General features: G+C 43.1%; 1 protein-coding gene and 1 long non-coding RNA gene across 2 annotated transcripts in view; both read right to left on the reverse strand.

Annotated features, from left to right (window-relative positions):
* Positions 1–463: 463 nt before the first annotated feature.
* On the reverse strand, positions 464–3,542 carry LOC127684622 (uncharacterized). Its single transcript, XR_007977758.1, has 7 exons — positions 3,091–3,542; positions 2,928–2,993; positions 1,825–2,390; positions 1,662–1,727; positions 1,096–1,233; positions 779–1,001; positions 464–593 (listed from the first exon to the last, which is right to left on the reverse strand). It is a non-coding gene; the product is annotated as an uncharacterized LOC127684622 (long non-coding RNA).
* Positions 3,543–3,801: 259 nt separating this feature from the next.
* LOC127686038 (sperm motility kinase 4A-like) overlaps positions 3,802–19,055 on the reverse strand; it is a 30,636-nt gene continuing 15,382 nt past the window's right edge. The window contains exons 2-4 of the mRNA XM_052183851.1: positions 6,680–6,782; positions 5,897–6,044; positions 3,802–5,618 (exon numbers count right to left, since the gene is read on the reverse strand). Coding sequence (XP_052039811.1) covers positions 3,826–5,618; positions 5,897–5,909 — 1,806 coding nt within the window. The 5' untranslated portion in view covers positions 5,910–6,044; positions 6,680–6,782 and the 3' untranslated portion in view covers positions 3,802–3,825. The remainder of the gene's footprint in view (positions 5,619–5,896; positions 6,045–6,679; positions 6,783–19,055) is intronic.

Genomic DNA, 19,055 nt, shown 5'->3' on the forward strand with positions numbered 1-19,055 from the left:
TTACAACTAAAAATGCAAGAGATACAACCCTGTCACCACAGTACCCAGAATCCAGAATAATGTGTGATTAACTACCGGACATCCTGTGTTTTACCTTAACAACATGCTTCAGAGAAAAAAAGGGCCAAGAGATCCGGACATTTACCCCTCGTAAAACGAGAGGGTAATATGCTGAGCAAAACAACCCATGAAAGGAGGGAAATGTCGGATACAGGAATCTAACATGAGGTGCTAAAATGATGGGACGATGTGGGTCTAAGCATGGAAATGAGCCAGTGTGTAGCAAGAAGTAGTCACAGATATACTACGGGCAATGAATGTGGTGAATTATCACAAATTGCCCAGGTTCTGTTCACCAAGCCTACTAGTATGATGAGGTGATGTATCAAAAAATAGTGGTGGCACTGAACAGCTGAAGCAGACAATAACATTTATTCTGAAAAGAACATAATCATACTTCCTTCACAGAAAGGGGGGTTTATTCCAGGTTGTTGTGTAGATCTTCTTAGTAACACTTCTTTTACAGGCACAGCATGGCACCCAGCTCTCTGTCCACATCCTAGGTAGCTGATCTTTACCAAGACACACAATGCCTAATTTAAAAAAAAAAAAAACCACACAGCTTTCAAACTCAGGGTCCTTAGAAACTGATCAGTTCTGCAGGCATAAGTTGATGTTACTCCTGTGGGTGGTACCAACACAATTAGCCCCCAGCTATATTTCCTTGCCCTGTGTATAATGGAGGTGATTGATTGAGGGGACTTGAGAAGCACCTTACCCTGGTCACTTGACTCCTGCCAGAACAGAAAGGAACTGTTCCTAGGGAAGAAGTTCTTCAAGCTGCCTCACACAGTGTTCTCTTCAAATCCTGGTCAGGATAAGATGCTCAGTGCTCCTGGGTCAGAACACATCTTTCTTGTTCTTCTAAGCCCACCCACTTGTGGGTCTGCCTTTGCCCTACTTCTGTATCAATCAACAGAGACCTCTTCCATGAAGGAGATCTGAAAACAAGGAGTTTTTGAAGAATTAGACAAGGTCAGTTGTGAATCTGTAAATGACCACGTCTTGCCAATGGCCTGATCCAGGAAGCATCACCTGAGTGCCTATTACACAGTCCCCTGCATGTTAGGCTTTGTTCTCTGTTGAGTGATGTTACTGTTTTCTGCAGTTTCCCAAGCATGATACTTTGGAATTCTCACTGATTCGCTCCTGAAGTTCATGGCCCTACACAGCCTGAAAAAGACAGAATGAAGCAGGAGCAGGGGCAGGGGCAGCGGCAGGGGCAGGGGCAGGAGAAACAGCAGGGATGGCAGAAACAGCAAGGACATGATCATGTCACGAGACAACTCTATGCTAAATATGATTAAGATACACCAAATAGTTTGCAATAGACAGTGGTGTGATGAAATAGAGAAATCTAGTTCCTCTTGACACATTTGAGGATCCCTGGGTATTTCTACTTGGTGGAAATGGGACAAGTAACAATTGTCCACCCAGAGAATACCCCATAGTATCACATCAGGGGTACTCATCTCTTTTAGCACCAACATTTCCCTGCCCCCTGCAATACTTCTTAACCGCAACTTCTCTTGACTCTAGTGGCAAGAACTTCAGACCTCCCCTTGGATCTCCTCAAATTGCAGTCCTTAGATAAGCCTCACCTTGCACATGGCTGTGTACCCTGGGCCACAGTGGTGAACAAGGTCCATGCTGGCTTCGCAGAACCCCTAGAAAGCAGTAGAATAGGGAGGTGATGGGTCAGAAGGGAATGGAGATAACACTGAAGACTGTTTCCAGGAGGAGTCATTCAAAATATGAAATTACCTTGTTACCTTGACTGACTCCACTTCAAGGAAATTTCATTATTATCCACTGTGCATGGGTGTGTTTGTGTGTTAGTGTGTTAGGGTGTTAGTGTGTTAGTGTGTTAGGGTATGTTTTGAACCAGATGTAAAGAATACCCATCAAATGACTTAAGTTTGAATGTAATGTGTACAATCAGAGACTACAGCTGGTAGCTGGGCAAGGGCCTCAGGATCTCCCATTGTGACTGTGCAGTGGCCAGGATGCTATGGAGGCCTGCAGCAGAGCTGTGGGGCTGAGCTGTCTCTGCCTCTCTGTATTCACTTCTGGATTCCAGATGTGCTTTCGCTGCTTCTCAGTTCCGTGGCTGCCTCTAACCTGGTCACACATGTATCTCTTGGACACATGGGACAGGTCAGTTCCTCTGGGTTCCTTCCTCTGCCTCCAGGACCCCTGTCTCCTCAGCTCAGAAATACACCTGGAGACAGGCCACTGAGCTGTGCAGGAAGGTTCTCTAAAGTCTGGTGTTTCTTCTCTTTCCTTGGTAATCACCAGCAATTCACTGCTTTTTCCAAGGCTTCTGAGTCCTGTGAAAATCAATGAAATGGGCCACAGTAACTGTGCAACTGATGCCCAGTGGAGAGCTTCCTTACATGGGTGGGCAGAAGGAACACCACTCAGACCGTCTTCCCAGAACATTCCTTCAGATGTCAGGGAAATCAACATTTTGCCTCTAGATTAAGCCTACGATATGGATAGAGCTTCCCACTAGCACACAGCCATGCGAAATTCCTACCTGGCTCTCTCCTGCCTGCTCCTGTCTGCATCCTCAGCAAGCTCCTCTCCACTCTGCTATCATCCTCCAGGGACCACAGGGCCTCTGACGGCACTTGAACATTTTTGAGGATCCCTGGGTATTTCTGCTTGGTGGGAATGGGACAAGGAACAATGGCCACCCAGAGAATACCCCATAGTATCACATCAGGGGTACTCATCTTTTTTACCACCAACATTTCCCTGCCCCCTGCAATACTTCTTAACCACAACTTCTCTTGACTCTAGTGGCAAGAACTTCAGACCTCCCCTTGGATCTCCTCAAATTGCAATCCTTAGATAAGCCTCACCTTGCACATGGCTGTGTACCCTGGGCCACAGTGGTGAGCAGGGTCCATCCTGGCTTCGCAGAACCCCTAGAAAGCAGTAGAATAGGGAGGTGATGGGTCAGAAGGGAACAGAGACAACACTGGAGAATGTTTCTAAGAGGACTCACTGAACATATGAAATTACCTTGTGTGCTGTGGATTCTTTCCACTGCAATGAAACTTCATCATTATCCACTGTGCATGAGTGTGTTTGTGTGTGTGAGAGTGTGTGTGTGCATGTTTCAAACTAAATATAAAGAATATCCATCAAATTACTTAATTTTAAATGTAATATGCCCAATCAGAGAATACAGCTGGTAGCTTTGTAAGAGCCGCAGGATCTCCCTCACTGTAACTCTGCAGTATTCAGGATGCTATGGAGGCCTGCAGCAGAGCTGTGGGGCTGAGTCATCTCTGCCTCCTCTGTATTCACTTCTGGCTCTCTCCTCCCTGCTCCTGTCTGCATCCTCAGGAGTTTCCTCTCCACTCTCTGGGATCATCCTCCAGGGACCACAGGGCCTCCGACAGCACTGGAAACAGACACCAGAAATCTTAGAAATCTGCAGGACTTCTGCTTGGCTGTGCTGGCCCTGTGCAGACATGGGACCTCAGGTTGATGCTTCCCAAGTGCTCCATTCATCCCTCCAAACTTCTCCAAACCTCTCCAGCATCCTTGCCTAACATTGGGCCACTATCCTCTGCTATCTACATGTAGGGCAAGTTTTAGAAGATTCCTCATAGGAGGAAGGACAGGATGGAATTCTTTCTCTGGCATGATAGATCCAATGTCACCACCACCCTCAACGTGCATGCTGGTATATGTTAAGGGAAGGAGGAACTAGAGAGTGTATCCTTTCCAATCACACCCCACCTACTTGTTTCAGCCTGTGTCTCTGAAGCACTCTTCATTGTCTGCCATGACTTTGTTATTTGCCACTGGGAGGCAGCAACACAAGCTCCTAAAGGCTTTGGAAACCCTCCTCTTCAGGCCCTTCCAGACCCGCATTCTCAGTGGCATTCTGGGCACAAGCTGGGACCTCCTTCGGAGCTGCTCCTGATGGAGTGTTTCACAGGAGGATGAGCTACTGTCTTGGAAGGATTCAGTGCCCATGTTCTCTTCCTGGAATTTCGCACTGGGGAAGGGGCTCCTGATTGTGGACCCCCAAGACGATGTGCTGCTACTTGTGTCTGTAGACTCTGAGCTCTCACTGACCACATCTTGCCTGTTATCAAAAGCTGAGGACTGTGAGGATCTGAACAGCGAGTATGTAGTACCTGACGATGTGGTTGTTATTTTTATTGTTGTTGTTGTCATCGTTGTTGCTATTGTTAACTTTCTTTTTATTGATGAAGTTATGGAATTGCTACTGCCCTCCTTCTCACTGAATATCCCCTTTCCAACGTGAGGCATAAGCCACTGCAGTGGGGAGGTGTTGTCTATGAGGCTACAGTCATGGGAAGAAAGGCTGGGAGGCACACTATGCCTCCTCTTACAGCCTTTCCTCCCATCTCCAGGCAGCCCAGAGAGTGTGTGTGAAGTGATGGTGGAAAGGCTAGGGGCACTGGTTACTCTCCTTGATGGAGAAAGGATGTTGGGAACTTTTGTAGGGTCCTGTGAACTACCCTGGCCTCCGTCGTAATAAAACTGGGGCTGCCAGATAGATTTCCTTTTTATAATCAAGTACGTAGCCATGGCTGGACTGTACTTCTGTTCCCTCAGAGCATCTCTCAGTTCTTTAATGTTATACCCCATCTGAAACATAGCAAAAACAATGTTTGGGTCTGGGTCTCTAGGAATTTCCTCTGAGGATCTCAATTTGTCTTGACCATGGCACAGCCATGGGTGTGTCAATATTTCATTTATGGATGGCCTCATTGTGGGGTCTTTTGCCATTAATCTTTTCAATAGGTCTTGAATTTCTGGGGACAAACGATATGGAATCCAGCAGCTCCTGTATAGGATTTCATACTTTAACTCAGAGAGCACTGTCTCTGTGAAGGGAAGGTGGCCCACAACTAAATAATATAATACGATTCCCATGCTCCATATGTCGGTTGCAAGGACATTATACTCCTTTTGATCCAAGACTTCAGGAGCACAATACTGTACTGTGCCACAAAAGCCTTTACATTTTTCCCCAGCAGCCAGTCTTTTGCTTAAGCCAAAGTCAATGAGTTTCACATGCCCCTCCCTATCCAATAGGATGTTCTCAGCCTTGATGTCTCGGTGGGCAATATTCTGACTGTGGATATAGTGGACGGCCAAAGACAGTTCCCTAAATATGCTGCGTGCCTCTTCCTCATCCAGACGCCCACACTTGCTGATGTGTTTCCTCAGAGATCCCCGGGATGCGTATTCCATCACCAGATAGGTTTTATACCTTGCTTCTATAACCTGGAAAAGCTGTATTATGTTACTGTGATGTAAACATTTCATAATATCAATCTCGGACTTTACTAGAAAGTCTATACTTGTGCCCCTTTTCAATATCTTGATGGCTACCATGGTCTGGGTCATAAGGTGGACAGCCACTTTGATTTGTGCAAATGACCCTTGATCTAGGGTACCCAGGATATAGTAATGATGTGCCAGGGGGTTCCCTTCATGGCCACTGGACTCCAGCTCCCTCGACATCATCACACTTCCCTTCTCTTGGTCAGAGTCACCAGGAGCTACAGCAAGTAAAAATGGCAGGGAAAACAAATTAGCATTCCTTCTGAGAAAGTTTACTGCTAGAGATTCTGAGATTAAAAGTCACAGATATCTCCACAGACAAGTCTCCCTCTGCCTCAAGGACAGAGGGAAACCAGAACAAAGCAAAGACAAACACAGAGGATGGAAAGAAGGAAGAAGGCTCAGAGCAGAAAGAGAGCAAGGGTGATGGAGGACAACATTTTAGCCAGGAGAACAAGGATCCCCATTTCAAAGGACAGAACATTGACAAGCTTACCTGAGGCATCCATTATGAAGTGAAAGCCCTGAGCTAAGGGCCACACTTGAACATCAAGATAGCTTTACCCAGTAATGTGTGGGATGCAACTTGCCCCACTAGACAAACAGAGTATCTACACGGGATGGGGGCAACAGACACACAGCACCTATGAATAAGAATGAAAATTTGTCAGTTTTTTTTTCAGGAAATGAATGTACTTAAAGGCCATTTTGTTATACAGAATAGCGTAGCCCAACAGAGACAAATACCACAAGTTTTTCCTTATATGCAGGACACTGGTGGTTTTCAGCTGGATTAAAGGAAAGGGAAACTATGAGAGGACTGGAGGATGAGAGGCAGGCTGAGATAGAGAGTAACGGAAAGTGACAAAGTCAAAAGACAAGTCAGGAAAATATGGATGGTGGCCAAGAAACCACTCAGGTTTCTTCCCACATTTCATCACAGCATTCCAGAGGAAGGCAAATCTTGGAGTTTGAGGCTACCCTGGTCTACACACAAAGTTCCAGATTAGACAAGGTCATACAAAGAATCCCAATCACCAAAGACCAAGAAAACAAAACAAACTAAAGAAGGAAAGAGAAAGGAAGGAAGGAAGGAGAAAGGAAGGAAGGAAAATACCTGGATGTTAATCCAGAAAGCAAACTTAAAATAATTAAACAAACAAACAAACAAAGGACAAGAAGGCAAAGCTGTAAACAAAGCCCCCAAATGAACAACGTCACATAAACAGAAATCCAGACCTCTGAGTTTATGGAAAGGAAACAGCAGGAAAGAACTCACTCTGTGGAAGTGTAGCTGATGTTCAATGTCAAAATCCAAACAATCACCAAAGTCCAAATCTGTGTCAACCACCAAGTCCTGCAGTTCACCACCAAACAGCTCACTGCACAGAAGGACACAAATCAGCCCAGACAGTGCATTATATGGTCAGCTCTTGGACATTCCTCACAATGGCTCTCTGTAACATCAGAGCATTAGTGACCATTCAGAGCTGGCCCACAACCCACAGTGATTTTTCTCATTCCTTAGTACCAAGGGGCTCTGTTACTGTTAATTTCACTGAGAACAAGCACTTGACAAGAGGTACCTTAAGGGAAGGAGAACATTATTTAGACTCATGGTATGAGGGATTTGCTGGGAATTTTGAGGTTACCCCACTGGGGTTTTGTCTCATGTCAAAAGGAATGTTTTAAATGGGGTGGAGACATGAAAATCAATCTCTCTCTCTCTCTCTCTCTCTCTCTCTCTCTCTCTCTCTCTCTCTCTCTCCCTCCCTCTCTCTCCCTCCCTCCTCTGCCCCCTGTCCCTCCCTCCCTCCCTCTACTCTCCCTCTACTGTTCCCTCTCCTTCCCTCCTCCCTCATTTCTCTTGAGTTTGAATAAATGTGTTTATGTGCATGAACTTAAGTGTGTATTTTCAACCAGATGTGTAAAAGTACAGCAAACTTCACATAGATTTGTGGGCAAGTAAATATTCAGGGCTCCCTGTTCTAAGAACAAGCAGTCAAGTCTTATATTGGATTTCTTAGTAGGCACAGATTTTTAAGGGTAGATATTTCCAAGGTTAAGATTGCTGGAATTTCATGACCTGGTCTTCTGGATTTCAGAAATTGGAGGTTTTTCTACTCAGGAACTGGTAGGTTTTTAGCTTGGTGATTACTCAGTTTTGTTTTGCTTTTTTGGGTGTTTTTGTTTATGTATTTCTTTCACACTGTTTTTTTTCACACATGGTCCATTGCTTAGTCTGGGAAGTCCTTTCAGGCCGCAGGTTGCTTTGGCTTAGGTTCTAGGGCACATGGAGCTCTTCAGGAAGGGTGAAAAGGACATTCTGTCCCCATGGCAGCCCCTGAGGTGGCACTTCATGTTGATGGCAGGCAGAGTCTGGAGTAAATGCCACTGCCATGGTGGTTCCTGCTGAGGTACCTCACAGTGGTCACAGGCTGAGGCAGAAAAGGAGGTGCAGTAGCCTTGGCAGCTTCTCAGGTGTATCTCAAGTTGTAACCTCATGGAATGGGGGCAGGGAATGGTAACAACTGCACACTACTCAGGATCTACAATCTTAACACAGTGTAATAAAGCTTAAAACTGACAACACAATCTGAAATGTACAAACTCCTGGAAAAAAGTGAATAATTATTGGGTCAATGAAGGAATCAAATAGTTTTTTTAAGTGTGACAAAATAAAACTCCACCATAAAATACCCAGTGAGACACTCTGAAAGTAGTCCTATGAGGGCAATTGATGCCTGTAAGTGCTAATATTAAAAAAAAAAAATCACTAAAACAATTTTTTTAATTTAATGATGAAACAACAATTTGAAACAAAAAATCCAAGCATAGTTGTTTGAAATTATGACAATAAGAGCAAAAATCAATAAAAGGAAAACAAAGCATACATTACAAAGGATCAACAAACTTAGGAGTTGGTTCTTTCAGAAGATATATAAGAATGCCTGAGCCTTGGTCCAATTATTGTATAAGAGAGGGCTGAAAATCAACAGAATCAAAAATGAACAGAAAAATGTTATGGTAGAAACCAAAAATTTTAGATTTTTTTAGAGAATCCTTTAAAAGCATGTACTCCATTAATCTTGAAATTTAGAAAAATATGCATAATTATATCACCATAATTATACAAAGAAGCCAAAAACCTAACTAGTCACGTGTGAGATAAAATCAAACACTCCAGAAAAACAAGGGAGAGGAGAAGGAAGATGAGGGGGAGTAGGAAGAGGAGGAGAGAAGAAAAAAATAAAATGAAAGAAGGAAAGGATGAAAGAGAAGGAAAGGAATGGAAAGAAAAGAAAAGAAAAAGACACAAACAAACAAACAATAATAAAAAATTCTCCATAAAATACTTGCAAACAAAATATAGACATTTAGCACAAAGGTGGTCCACCATGCTGCCTTGAACAACCTGAATGTAAGGATGGTTAAATATAAGCAAGTCTCTAATGTAATATGCCACATTAGTGAACTTAATTATTCAAATCATATCATGTAAGCAGAAGCATAATAAAGTTTTAATAAATCCATTATGTACTCATGATAAACATCTTAGTAGAATGGAGAGCCAAAGGGACCATACTTCAGCTAAATAAAAAGATATATATCAAAAATCACAGCCAACATCGTCTGAAATGGAGAAAAGAATCAATCCCTCTGAATTCAGTAATGGGACAGGGATGTCCAGTACTCCCAAACATTGTCAACAGCACTTGCTATCTTTACTGTTTTCAAAGTACAGCTGAGGCAATAAGCAAGAGAAGGAATTTAAAGGCATACAATCAGGAAAGAAGGTATCCACCTTTCCCCATTTACAGTGGACATGCTGCTAGACATTAGAGTTCCCAAGAATTTGAAAAGAAAACTTCCAGAAAGGACAAATTCAGCAATGTGGCAGCATAGAGATCAATATGCATGAATCAATAACTTTTCTATACACCAATAATGAACATAAAATGATGAGAGATATGGGCATACTCCATGTCACCGCAGACCCACAGAAAATAAAATACATGTGAATGAACAACAAAGAAATGAAGGTAATCTACAATGAAGCTTTAAACTCTGAACAAAGAGATAAAGACATTGTAATACAGGCAAAATGATTATTATACCAAATGAATGGATATTATACCAAAACTTTTACATCTGATTCAAGGTCAATCAAAATCCTCATCTCATTATCTATAGAAACAGAATAAAATGAACCTAACATTTATATGGAACCAAAAAAGGCCCCAAAGTGCCAATATAACTAGAAACAACAAGAAAAATGTTAGAGGGAATACCATTCCATAACTTAAGATGTATTACAGAGCCGTAATAATGGTCCTGATACATAAAAGATCAAATAAACAAAATCAATGACTGCGTGTTGTAAGAAAATTCTACCAACAAGCAAAAAAGTTTTTTAATTTTTTTATTTAATATTTCTTTTTACTTACTCATTTTATGTATTACTCACTGTTCCACTCCTGGCCACTCACATCACCCTTTTCCATCTCCCTCCCCTTCTCTGAGTCAGCGGGGTTGAGGGAGGCACCTCTCATTCCCCTACCATGATACGTCAAGACTCTAGGAAGCTATGTGCATCCTCTCCTATTGAGGCCAAGAAATGCAACACAACTAGAAGAACATAACCCACATACAGGCAACAGCTCTTGGGGATAGCTCCTACTCTAGTTGTTTGGGACCCACATGAAGACCAAGCTACATATCTGTTACACTGTATTACAGAGCAATCTTGATAAAAACTGCATGGTATTGGTACAGTGACAAACAGGTAGACCAATGGAATAGAATTGAAGACCCAGAAATGAACCCATACACTTATGGTCACTTGATTTTTGACAAAGAAGCTAAAACCACCCAGTGGAAAAAAACAACATTTTCAACAAATGGTGCTGGTTCAACAGGCATTTAACATGTAGAAGAATGCAAATTGACCCATTCTTATCTCCTTGTACAAAGCTCACGTCCAAGTGAATCAAGGACTTCCACATAAAACCAGATACACTGAAACTAATAGAAAAGAAAGTGGGGAAAAGCCTCATGCCCATGGGCACAGGGGAAATTTTCCTGAACAGAATGCTAATAGTTTATGCTCTAAAATCAAGAATTGACAAATGGGACCTCATAAAATTACAAAGCTTCTGTAAGGCAAAGGACACTGTCAATACGACAAAATGGCAACCAACAGATTTGGAAAAGATCTTTACCAATCCTACATCCAATAGAGAGCTAATATCCAATATATACAAAGAACTCAAGAAGTTAGACTCCAAAGAACCAAATAACTCTATTAAAAAATGGAGTACAAAATGAAGCTTAAGAAGACCAAAGTATGAATACTCTGATTCTTCTTAGAAGGGGAAACAAAATACCCACAGTAGGAGATACAAAGTGGGGATCAGTGACTGAAGGAAAGACTATCCAGAGACTGCCCACCTGGGGATCCATCTCATGGACAGTTACCAAACCCAGACACTATTGTGGATGCCAACAAGCCCTTACTGACAGGAGTCTGATATAGCCATCTCCTGAGAGGCTCTGCCAGTACATGACAAATACAGAGGAGGATGCTCTCAGCCAACCTTTGAACTGAGCACAGGGTACCCAATGGAGGAGCTAGAGAAAGGACCCAAGTTGCTGAAGGGATTTGCAGCCCCATAGGAGTAACAACAATATAAACCAACCAGTAGCCACCACCACCCTACCCCACCCCACCCTACCCCACCCCACCCCACCCCCGAGCTCCCAGGGACTAAACCAACAACGGAAGAGTACACATGAGGGACCCATGGCTCCAGCTGCATAAGTAGCAGAGGATGACCTAGTTGGACATCAAAGGGAGGAGAGGCCCTTGGTCCTGAGAGGGTTCCATACTCCACTGTAGAGGAATGCTAGGACAGGGAAGCAGGAGTGGGTGGGTAGTTTAGCAGGGGGGGGAGGGGAAGGGGGGAGGAGAGATGGGATAGTGGGATTTTGAGGGGAAATGAGAAAAGGGAATAACATTTGAAATGTAAATAAAGAAAATATCTAATAAAAATGGGGTACAGAGCTAAACAAAGAATTCTCAATTGTTGATTCTCTGTATAGTTCTTTCTATTTCTACTTGGTTGATTTCAGTCCTGAGTTTGATTATTTCCTGCCGTCCACTCCTCTTGGGTGTATTTGCTTTTGTTCTAGAGCTTACAGGTGTGCTGTTAAGCTGCTAATGTATGCTCTCTGCAGCTTCTTTTTGGAGGCACTCAGAGCTGAGTTTTGCTCTTAGCACTGCTTTCATTGTGTCCCCTAAGTTTGAGGATGTTGTGCCTTCATTTTCATTAAATTCTAAAAAGTCTTTAATTTCTTCCTTATTTCTTCCCTAACAAAGTTATCATTGAGTAGAGAGTTATTCAATTTCCATGAATATGTAGGCCTTCTATTGTTTTTGTTATTAAATGTCAGCCTTAGTCCATGGGGATCTGATAGAAGGCATGTGATTATTTCAATCTTATATCAGTTGAGGCTTGTTTTTTGTCTGATTATATGGTCAATTTTGGAGAAGGTACCATGAAGTGCTGAGAAGCAGGTATATTCTTTTCTCTTACGGTGAAATGTTCTATAGAGATCTGTTAAATCCATTTCTTCATATGTTCATAACTTCTGCTAATTTCACAGTGCTTAGTTTCTGTTTCCATGATCTGTCCATTGCTGAGAGTGGGGTGTTGAAGTCTCCCACTATTATTGTGTGAGTTTCAATGTGTGCTTTGAACTTTAGTAACATCTCTTTTATGAATGTGGGTGCCCTTGCACTTGGAGCATAGATGTTCAGAATTGAGGATGCAACTTGAATTTTTTTTCCCTTTGACAAGTATGAAGTATCCTTGCCCATCTCTTTTTAAACTGGTGATTTAAAGTCTATTTTATTGGATATTAGAATGGCTACTCTAGCTTGTTTCTTGGGACCATTTGCTTGGAATTTTTTTTCCAGCCTTTCAGTCTGAGGACATGTCTGTCATTGTCACTGAGGTGTGTTTCCTGTTTGCAGCAAAATGCTGAGTCCTGTTTACATATCTAGTCTATTAGACTATGTCTTTTATTGGGGGAATTAGATCCACTGATGTTGAGAGATATTAAAGACCAATTATTGTTGTTTCCTGTTTATTTTTTTTTATTAGTGGTGGTACTATGTTAGTGTGGTTCTCCTCTTTTGCATTTGTTGTGAAATGATTAATGTTTTGGTTTTTTCTTGGGTGTGGTTCCCTTCCTTGTGTTGGAGTTTTCCTTCTATTATCTTCTGTAAGACTGTATTAGTGGAAAGATATTTAGATATGGTTTTGTTATGGAATATCTTGGTTGCTCCATCTAGAGTGATTGGAGAGTTTTTCTAGGTATAGTAGCCTGGGCTGGCATTTGTATTCTTTTAGGGTCTGCATGACATCTGTCCAAGGTCTTCTGGCTATTAGTCTCTGTTGAGAAGTCTGGTGTAATTGTGATAGGTCTGCCTTTATATGTTACTTGGCCTTTTTCCCTTACTACTTTTAATATTCAATCTTGGTTCTGTATATTTAGTGTTTTGATTAGTATGTGACAGGATGAATTTCTTTTCTGGTTCAATCCATTTAGTGTTCTCTAGGCTTGCTGTCCATTTATGACCATCTCTTTCTTTAGGTTGGGGAAGGTTTCTTCTAGGATTTTGTTGAAGATGTTTCCTGGCCCTTTGCATTGGACATCTCTCTCTTCTATTCCTACTATTCTTAGGTTTGGTCTTTTCATTATGTCCTGATCTTCCTGGATGTTTTGGGTTAGGAGTTTTTTGCACTTTGTATTTTCTTTGACTGTTTTGTCAATATCTTCTATAGCATATTCTACACCTGAGATTTTCTCTTCTATCTCTTACATTGTTGTTGATGCTTGCATCTTTAACTCCTGATCCCTTTCCTAGGGTTGCCTCCCATTGTGATTTCTTTATTGCTTCTATTTGCATATTTAGATCCTGGGAGGTTTTATTCAATTCTGTCACCTGTTTGTGTTTTCCTGTATTTCTTCAAGGGGGTTATGTGTTTCCTCTTAAGGGTTTCTACTTGTCTGTGTTCTCCTGTATTTCTTTAAGATAGTTATTTATGTCCTCCTTAAGATCCTCTATCATTTTCAGGAGATGGGATTTTTAGGTCAGAATCTTGTTTTTCAGGTGTGTTAGTGTATCCAGAGCTTGTTGTAGTGGGAGAACTGGGTCTGATGGTGCCAAGTCCAATTTTGGTTTCAGTTGCTTATGTTCTTGTACTAGCCTCTTGCCATTTGGTTATCTCAGGTGTTAACTGGCCTTGCTGTTTCTGACTGGATCCTGTCTCATTCTGATGGGCCACCCTGAGTCAGGCTATCTCTGCAAACATTGTTATGACATACCTCCTAGGAGTCTAGCTGTCTCTGGGTGTCGGCATGGAGGTACTAGAGCATTATCTGCTCCTGGGCACAGTTGTAGACCAGGAGGAGGAAAGAGTCTGCCTACACTGGGCCCCTATGCAGGTTCTAGTTAGGTCAAGTATTGGGGTGGGAGATATCTCACCTGTAAACCTGTTTGTGACAGACTACCTGGGAGTCAAATTGTCTCTGGGTGTGGGAAGGGGTGTGGAGGGCCAGTTCTACCCCTAGGCCAAGTTGTGGGTGGGAAGGAAGATGTGTCTCTGCTCTGCTGGGTGAGTAGAGCCCAATTCTGCTGCACTGAGTAGGGTTTCCAGTTCGGGATGAATTTTTAAAATGGGTCTTCAACCTAATTTCTCTGGAAATGTCACATTTGTTTTAAAGATTCTTAACAGTGATTCACTGACTAAAATGTGATACTTCTTGAAAAGTGGAATGTTACAGTGAAAGATAAAAAGTGTCTTTGGTCATCTTCACACGCACCTTTGTGTCTATAAAGTCAATTTTTTTCAGTGTATGGGGAAGCCATTAGCTCCCACAAACACTAGGCTCTGCTTGATGTAAGAAAGCAAGTGAAACATAAAGCACAGTTTACCTACTCTGATATAACTCATTTACCCCGATGTATCTGTTAAACTAACAAATTAAATAATCCATTGACTTTTCCCCCATGACCATGAATGTTATATACCGATGAAGGAATCTTGGTCACTTTGGGTAACCTGAACCCACATTGCCTGGTATAGTCAGTCACATTGGGTTCAAATACATTGTTTAACTCTTTATGGAGCAAGAGCTGTCTTCTACCTCAGCATCAGCCACCAGATGTCAGGGCTGTCCTGAAAATGGCCACACTGCAGCTTTCAAATGAATTACAGCAGGCCACACAACTCTTACAGAGAAACAGAAGGCCATGTATGTATGACCAAATCTCCCAAGCTCTGTCTATTCAATGAAGACAAAAGGCCACTAGATGTGTGTTGTGTGACACTACTCCTGGGGAGACTTGAGCAAAGGCTGCCTCCCCATTGAGAGGAGACCGGAAACTATACTAATGAAACCACTGAAGTCTGACTTGTTGAACCAATGACTTCAATTGGGAAGACAAAGAGGATAGAAATGTCCCATGGAGCAGAAGGACAAAAGCTCACTCGATCTTGATTTTCTGTAGGAAGACAGTGTGAAAGTGGGAACCCAATCTCCTTTGGTACAGGACTTGAATCTGCAATTGAATGTGAATGTGGTTCTCTGATAACTCTCATCCCTATGAGAAAGTTTCTTTCCCAGGAATGAAGGATGAACATGTGACACCTGTCCAGGCAGAGATAACTCAGATGGTTTCTGATGACTTTGACCTTGGGGAGCTTATCTGAATAATGAAATCTTCACTGTAGTATCTTCCTCTTACCTTCTATATTACTCAGAGTTCTCTGGTGGCACAGAATTTTAAAAACAAATATATATGGGATTTATTAGAATGGCTTACAGGCTGTGGTCCTGCTATTTCAACAGTGGCTATTTAACAGACCATCCAAGAATCTAGTAGTCATTCAGTCCACAAGGCTGGATGTCTCAGCTCTTCTTCAATTTATTCCAGGATCCCGAAGAAGCCAGCTCTAATGTCATGTAGGAACAAACTTGCCAGCGAAAGCAAACAGACAAAGAGAGAACAAGCTTCCTTCTGCCATATCCTTTAAATAAGCTGCCAGCAAAAGGCGTGGCCCACTTTAAAAGTGGATCTTCCTACCTCAAAAGATCTGGACTAAAAGTAGATCGTCCCACTTCAAATGATCTCATTTAAAAAAAAAAAATTCCTCTTGGTTGATGCAAGGGGTATACACGGCTCCAGCTGCATATGTAACAGTACATGCCCTTGCCATGTATCAGTGGGAGGAGGGATCCTTGGTCCTATGAAGGCTCCATAGATGCCCCATTGTAGGGGCATTGAGGATGGGGAGGTGGGAGTGGGGTGGGTGGAGGAATACCCTCATAGAAGCAGGAGGAGGGAGGTTGGCTTTCCAGGAGGGGGAGAAACTGGGAAAGGGGATAACATCTGAAATGTAAATAAAGAATATATCCAATAAAAAAATTACATTAAAAAAATTCCTCACAGATATACCACCCCCTGGGTTTAAGTTAATTCTAGATATAGTCGACAACGAAGAATAGCCATCTTGCCTTCTTATTTCTTCTCTCCAGCAGCATCAGCTTTCTTTGTGTATATTTGCAACCACAAGTCACTCTTTTGAGTCATGTGACTCTGAATGTAGGCATATCAGCCAGAACAAAAACAAAGGCGTTGAAATTAGGGTTTTATTCAAGGAGACACTGATTTAAGCAGCTCTGAATCGTTTTGAAGCTCAAAGAAAATGGCAGCTCTCTGAAACTCTAAAACAGCAATTCATTTTGGATATTAGATAAATTAAGCTGGTTTGTTAGAATGGGGTTAGTACATCCAATTTTCTGTGTGATGGGGGTTAGAAATCACAGTGTCTCCAGCTGTGGTCAGCCTGATCTAAACACCAGCCAGCACCTGAATCTAAGTATCCTGTGGCCCAGGACAAAAGTCCAATTCATCCAGGCATGGCGGTGTATACCTGTAAACTCATATATTGAAAGCTCAAAGACGGGATGCTTGAGGCCAACCTTGGCTACTTACTGAGAGCCTGACTTTAAAAGAAAAAAGAAGAGAAGACAGAAAAGCAAACGAGCAAATAATGAGCTTATCTTGAAGAGCCTGACTGAAGAGGAGACTCCCAAGCTTGTATTAAGCACCCAAAATGCTTCTCTATTTTTCCCTTTCTTAAGTGATAAATCTTATTTTCCCCTATTAATCTGTATGTTACCAATCTATTTCATGGACTCCAATTGTCAAAACTTTAGAAAGAAAAGTAACAAAGGCCAAACAAGTTTTGTAATTATAAACCACAGTATCACACTCAGTGCCATTCTCTCCCTCATATATATATATAAGGAAACTGAGGCAAGTGCTGAAGGGAACTTGACAGTCATCATGAAAGCTGGCATGGGAGTTTGATTGTCCACCCACCATGTGAGCCACTCTTCTAGACTTAGTTCACTTTTTATTAAATGTGAATGCATGTGTCTGTATATGATGTCTTCTATATTCTCTACAGAACATATTATTTAGTCGGAAAATGAGATTTCTTATACCTGGCATGGTAAAAATAAAACCTTGTCCCACAAACACTTCTCAATATGAAACAAACAACACAACTTTGGACCTGAGTCCAAATCCAGTTCAATCCCTGAAGCCATGATAGAAGAAAAGAATAGACTCTCACAAAGTATTCTTCAACTTCCATATGTGTCCATTGGTCTGGTTGTACATACATTAGTATACATCGATAAGCATGTGTGTACACACATACACAAACAAATGATAAACAAGGGCTGGAGAGTTGGCCCAGCAGTTAAGCGTACATACTGCTCTTGCAGAGGACATTGGCTTAGTTTCTTGCACCCACCATAGACAATTCACACTGACTGTACTGACAGTCCCAGGGGAGTAACACCCTCTTCTGACCTCCAAAGGCACCTGCATGTACAAGTATACATGTACATATACATATAGCCAAGAGCACACATATAACATAAAATAAATCTTTTAAAATGTGCACTTTAGAAAAAATATTGTGGTTTCCTGTAGCCAAAGCAGTGTATCCCATTTCAGTAACATTTGCAGAATACATTGATACACATGCTATTGCCTTTGAAGTAGATGACCTGCTACTCTGGGGTTTTGTGGAGAGTGATTACTATTTGTAACAAATGATGCAGTGAGATTTCACACAAAGTTTCTCACATAATCTTGACAAGCACTGGAGGCAGAAGTGGTCCTTAGAAGTCAGCTAACTGGTCCAGATTACACACACTGTAAAGAGCGAAGGTGGCAGTCAAGTTGTGGGTAAGCACTAATATGCTCAGCTCAAAAAATTGTACCTTTTCTAATCATCTCATATGGAAGAATCCTGAAAAACATTTCTTGCCTCCTTCATTTATCTCTGGCAGTCATTCAGGCTGGTGACCTCACAGTTTGCTTTGCTTATTGTATGTGCTATTATATATACACAATGGAGTACTATTCAGCCATTAGAAACAATGAATTCATGAAATTCTTAAGACAAATGGAGGAAGTCGGTGTGCTCCGGTGAATCCAGTGGGCCCCAGCAGGAACCTTCAGGTTCCTGCTTTGGGATCTGAACGGCCTGGGCCACAGCACTCGGTCTCTAGGAAGACCCGGTGTGCACCCGGAGGCAGTCTGGGAGCTCACAGCACGGCTTGCTCAGGAGTCTGGGAGCTTGGGTTCCAGTCCTGAGGCCTCTGGCAGGAGCACTCAGATCTCTCTGCTTCAGGATCCAGATCAGCCTGGGCGGCAACACCACATCTCCAGGTCCTGCAGGAGGCAAGAGGGGCTTCCGGGTGGCCAGCAGCAAGAAGTCGGTGTGCTCCAGTAAATTCAGCGGGCCCCAGCAGGAGCCTTCAGGCACCTGCTTTGGGATCTGAACGGCCTAGGCCACAGCACTTGGTCTCCAGGAAGTGCAGGAGACCCGGTGTGCACCCGGAGGCAGTCTGGGAGCTCACAGCACGGCTTGCTCTGGAGGCAGGGAGCTTGGGTTCCAGTCCTGAGGCCTCTGGCAGGAGCACTCAGATCTCTCCGCTTCAGGATCCAGATCAGCCTGGGCGGCAACACCACATCTCCAGGTCCTGCAGGAGGCAAGAGGGGCTTCCGGGCGGCCAGCAGCAAGAAGTCGGTGTGCTCCAGTAAATTCAGCGGGCCCCAGCAGGAGCCTTCAGGTGCCTGCTTTGGGATCTGAACAGCCTGGGCCACAGCACTCAGACTCCAAGAAGTGCTGGAGACCCAGTATGCACCCAGAGGCAGTCTGGGAGCTCCTGTGGCGCGGAGCTTGGGTTCCAGTCCTGAGGCCTCTGGCGGGAGCACTCAGATCTCTCCGCTTCCGGATCCAGATCAGCCTGGGCTGCAACACCACATCTCCAGGGGTCCTGCAAGAGGCAAGAGGGGCTTCCAGGTGGCCAGCAGGGAGAAGTCTGTGTGCTCCGGTTAATCCAGCAGGCCCCAGCGGGAGCCTTCGGGTGTCTGCTTCGGGATCTGAACAGCCTGGGCAATAGCACCCTGTCTCCAGGCAGTGAAGGAGGTAAGCTGTGCACCAGAGGCCACATAGGAAGGGACAGCTTGCACTGGTGAGTCCAGCATTGACAAGACC

Source organism: Apodemus sylvaticus, chromosome 5 (genome assembly GCF_947179515.1).
Source record: "Apodemus sylvaticus chromosome 5, mApoSyl1.1, whole genome shotgun sequence".
Taxonomy (NCBI): domain Eukaryota; kingdom Metazoa; phylum Chordata; class Mammalia; order Rodentia; family Muridae; genus Apodemus; species Apodemus sylvaticus.